Source organism: Haliotis rubra, unplaced genomic scaffold (assembly GCF_003918875.1).
Source record: "Haliotis rubra isolate DU_JTF1 unplaced genomic scaffold, ASM391887v1 Scf998, whole genome shotgun sequence".
In the NCBI taxonomy this organism is placed as follows: domain Eukaryota; kingdom Metazoa; phylum Mollusca; class Gastropoda; order Lepetellida; family Haliotidae; genus Haliotis; species Haliotis rubra.
This window is the reverse complement of record NW_025767743.1, coordinates 17,788-21,098: the sequence shown is the minus strand read 5'-3', so window position 1 is coordinate 21,098 and position 3,311 is coordinate 17,788. Positions and strand designations below refer to the sequence as shown.

At 42.0% G+C, this 3,311-nt stretch overlaps 1 protein-coding gene across 2 annotated transcripts; it reads left to right on the top strand.

Annotated features, from left to right (window-relative positions):
* Positions 1–890: 890 nt before the first annotated feature.
* Positions 891–2,044, top strand: LOC124265836. Of its 2 annotated transcripts, none has more exons than XM_046700681.1 (2): positions 891–1,037; positions 1,485–2,044. In XM_046700681.1, exons 1-2 carry the CDS (start codon positions 942–944, stop codon positions 1,821–1,823), a joined length of 435 nt encoding a protein of 144 aa, XP_046556637.1. In that variant the 5' UTR covers positions 891–941; the 3' UTR covers positions 1,824–2,044. The 2 variants fall into 2 exon arrangements, with proteins under 2 accessions (XP_046556637.1, XP_046556636.1); XM_046700680.1 differs by having other exon boundaries at positions 1,462–2,044.
* The last annotated feature ends 1,267 nt before the right edge of the window (positions 2,045–3,311 follow it).

Here is a 3,311-nt window from a genome sequence, read left to right as displayed (position 1 = left end):
AATTATAGTCCTCCTGAGAGGTTAAGTCCCAAAGCTTTAAAGGTCGATTTCGCTTTACCAAACATTTAAACGGAGTATATTCGTTGTTTGAACTAACAGCTATAACTCGGTACAATCGCCAAAAGCTGAAGGGATGGTGTAAGTCCAGCTGGGGTCCATGCAGGTAGCAAAACCACTGTAGGTCCCCATAGTGATCTACCTTGAGTTGCTGGCGATACTCAGCCCGTTTGTTATCTTGTATTGTCCTGATTGATATCATCTATTAAAGATAGATGCTAGTTTAATTTAATTCTTGATACTGTGATATTCTAGTTGGTTTTACTGTCCTACAGTTTTGTATTTATCATGAATTTATAACTGGTTTTAGTCACGATATGGCAGAAATACTGCTGATGTGACTCTAAACTCTAACTCACTCACTCTCTCATGTACAGGTAGGACTTGGTGATCTGATCCAACTGGTTTACTTTAGTGTAGAGACGGGTGTAAGCCATTAAGTGATCCGCATCAGATCATTTCAAATGATGATCCATGAAGTATGGGGACATGTTTACAATTTACGGAACTGAAAGTCTCTGAATGGCTTTGACATTACATTACATTACATGATAACATACCTGTGACAAATAAAAAAGTAGTCCCCTTTGTAGTTTTGAGTTTCTTAAGTGTGTTTGGGGATGTTCAATACGTTCAACTACAGCGTTAAGACAAACTCTCTGCAACCCCAGAATCCGGAAAGTGTATCAATATTTGGAACAAGGTCCACGGATCAGTTATAAATAGCATTAAAAAGTTAACGTGTAGTTTCGTATGCAAGTGATTATAACAATAGATCCGCCGATTCACACAATCCGTTCTACCCTACATAACGTAGAGATATATCAGAGTTTGCCAGTGTATCTATCGTTGTGGGAGAGAGCGCACTCTGAGTCGCTGTGCTCATGGCAGGTCGAAGATGGAACAAGTTGGCAACCTTCAGAGGACTATGTCACAGCATGAAGAAGAAGCTGTGCTGCTGTGCCTGGCCAGGATATCAGGTAGGTGTCTCCAACTGCCGCTCATATATACTTAATCTACCATGGTCCTACTTGCTTCCTTCCTTCCTTTCTCCCTACCCTCCTTTCTCCTTAAGTCCTCTATCTCATTAGCATCCTCAAATTGAGTTGATTCATTCATAATATTCATAGTAAAGAGTTGACCTATGATGGCATGTGAAGTTACCTATCAAATTCCATTCACACTTGGAATTCCGATTCTCAGGGAAAGAAATCTGTGTCATTGACGACTTCATAATTTTAAGACTCACGCATACTATCACAGTGCGGGCGGTGGGGTAGCCTAGAATAGATTTCACATAGAAGGTGAACGTTAGAATATATTCCGCATAGAAGATGAATATGAATATGATATATTTGGCGTAAATTACACAATTCTTTGTACTCGTCGTGTCATATGTTGAAGTTGCTGTTTTCCCCTGTCCTCAGTTGGTGCCACCAGACGAGGACTGGGAGGACGAGGACCGCCTGACAGAAGATGAAAGAAGGTCGTGTGTGTCAGAGAGGACCCTGTTCCTGGTGTCTCAACACGTGGGCATGGGTTTCCAGATGCTGGGTCTGAGACTGGGGCTTCCGTACGTCAGTGTGGAGAGGTGCACGCTGTCACAGTCTTCGCCTCAGATGCAGATATTCGCCATGCTGAACACGTGGAGACAGCGGAAGGGAAGACGGGCAACTGTTGAAGTCCTGTTTCAAGCCCTGTCGGACAGCATGTCGGTCTGCACGGTGGACATGCCTCATGTCTACAGGGTGATCCGTGAAATGTAACATTGTGTGTCACCATATACATCCACGTACAGCAAGCAGCTCTCTGGGACTCGTGACATACTTAAATATATTTCAAGTTCACTTCAGTTTTGCGAGATGTTGTTGAGAAGTATCAGTAATATTTCAGTAATGTCGATGTGTCCCTCCCATGATGTCTTGGACTCCGTGTAAACGTGGGATATTTTATGAAGGTGTTGACCTAATAAAGTCTTACAATGTTCTGTTTTGTGTTTATTCTTTAAGTGAGTGAGTGAGTGAGTGAGTGAGTATGCTTTTAGGTCGCTTTTAGCAACATTTGAGCAATATCACGGTGGAGGACACCAGAAATGGGCTTCACATATTGTACCCATGTGGGAATCGAACCCGGGTCTTTGGCATGACGAGCCAACACTTTAACCACTAGGCTATCCCATCACCCTTTCTCTTTAAGAATGAATAAAGCATGTGAGCGTAACGTACTGTTGAAGACAGTGAATAAAGTTTAGGTTTAACCCGTACAAGCAGATATGCAGTTACATGCCGCATGTACACTGGTTGGTCCGTGAAATGTAACATTACTAGAGACAGACACTACGACATACGACTTCCTGAATGTATAATTACATGTATGAACGACAAGTTTCCTTAATGTTGACCTCATTTGTACGTTACTTTGGTGAGAAAGATTACCCAAATAATTATTTTCTTAGATTGTAAACAGTCTTCATCTATCCCTGCTATGATTCAAAACCTTTACACTTTGGTTTTGTGTATCCACTGGATGTTTGCGAATATATTTCCTGATAAAACTTAAGACTACTGCCAGATGCACCTTATCTTCATGTTTGTATAACCGTTGTGAAGAGAATGATCCGAGCAAGGAAACCCAGTTAAAGACAGTGAATAAGTGCGGGTTGACGCCCTGTCTGATAGCATGGCTGTGTTCACTGTAGACTGGCCTCATGTATACAGGTATATCAGATACACAGGGCTACTGAGAATCTGGATACCTAGAACATGATGATGTAGTGAATATGGCGTCATACTTCACGACCGGTTATAATTACTCCATTGTTGTCATTCAACTGTTACAAAAGGAGCTTACAGTTGTTTATAATTTTGTAGTTAAGTAAGAGTAAACTTTCTTGTTATACATATTTTTTAGTCACTCTACTTTGCAAATTTCGAAATGCAGATAACAACACTAACATGAATGTTCCATTTTGAAGCAGGAGTCGTGGGCTTCTGGTAGACATTACAGACACAGTTGTGGACAGACACACCCACAGACTTCCCCCCATGTCCACACACATACACACACCCCCACCCATACCCGAATATAGAAAACACACGCACACACACACGCACGCACGTTCGCACACGCATAGCGCAGAGACTGGCTGGGACGCCATGTTATATGTCCTATTTACGTATCATGAACACTGTGCATTGCTATTTGGCGGAATGGGAAGGTATCCGTGAAATGTAACACACGTAATCAGATTGCTG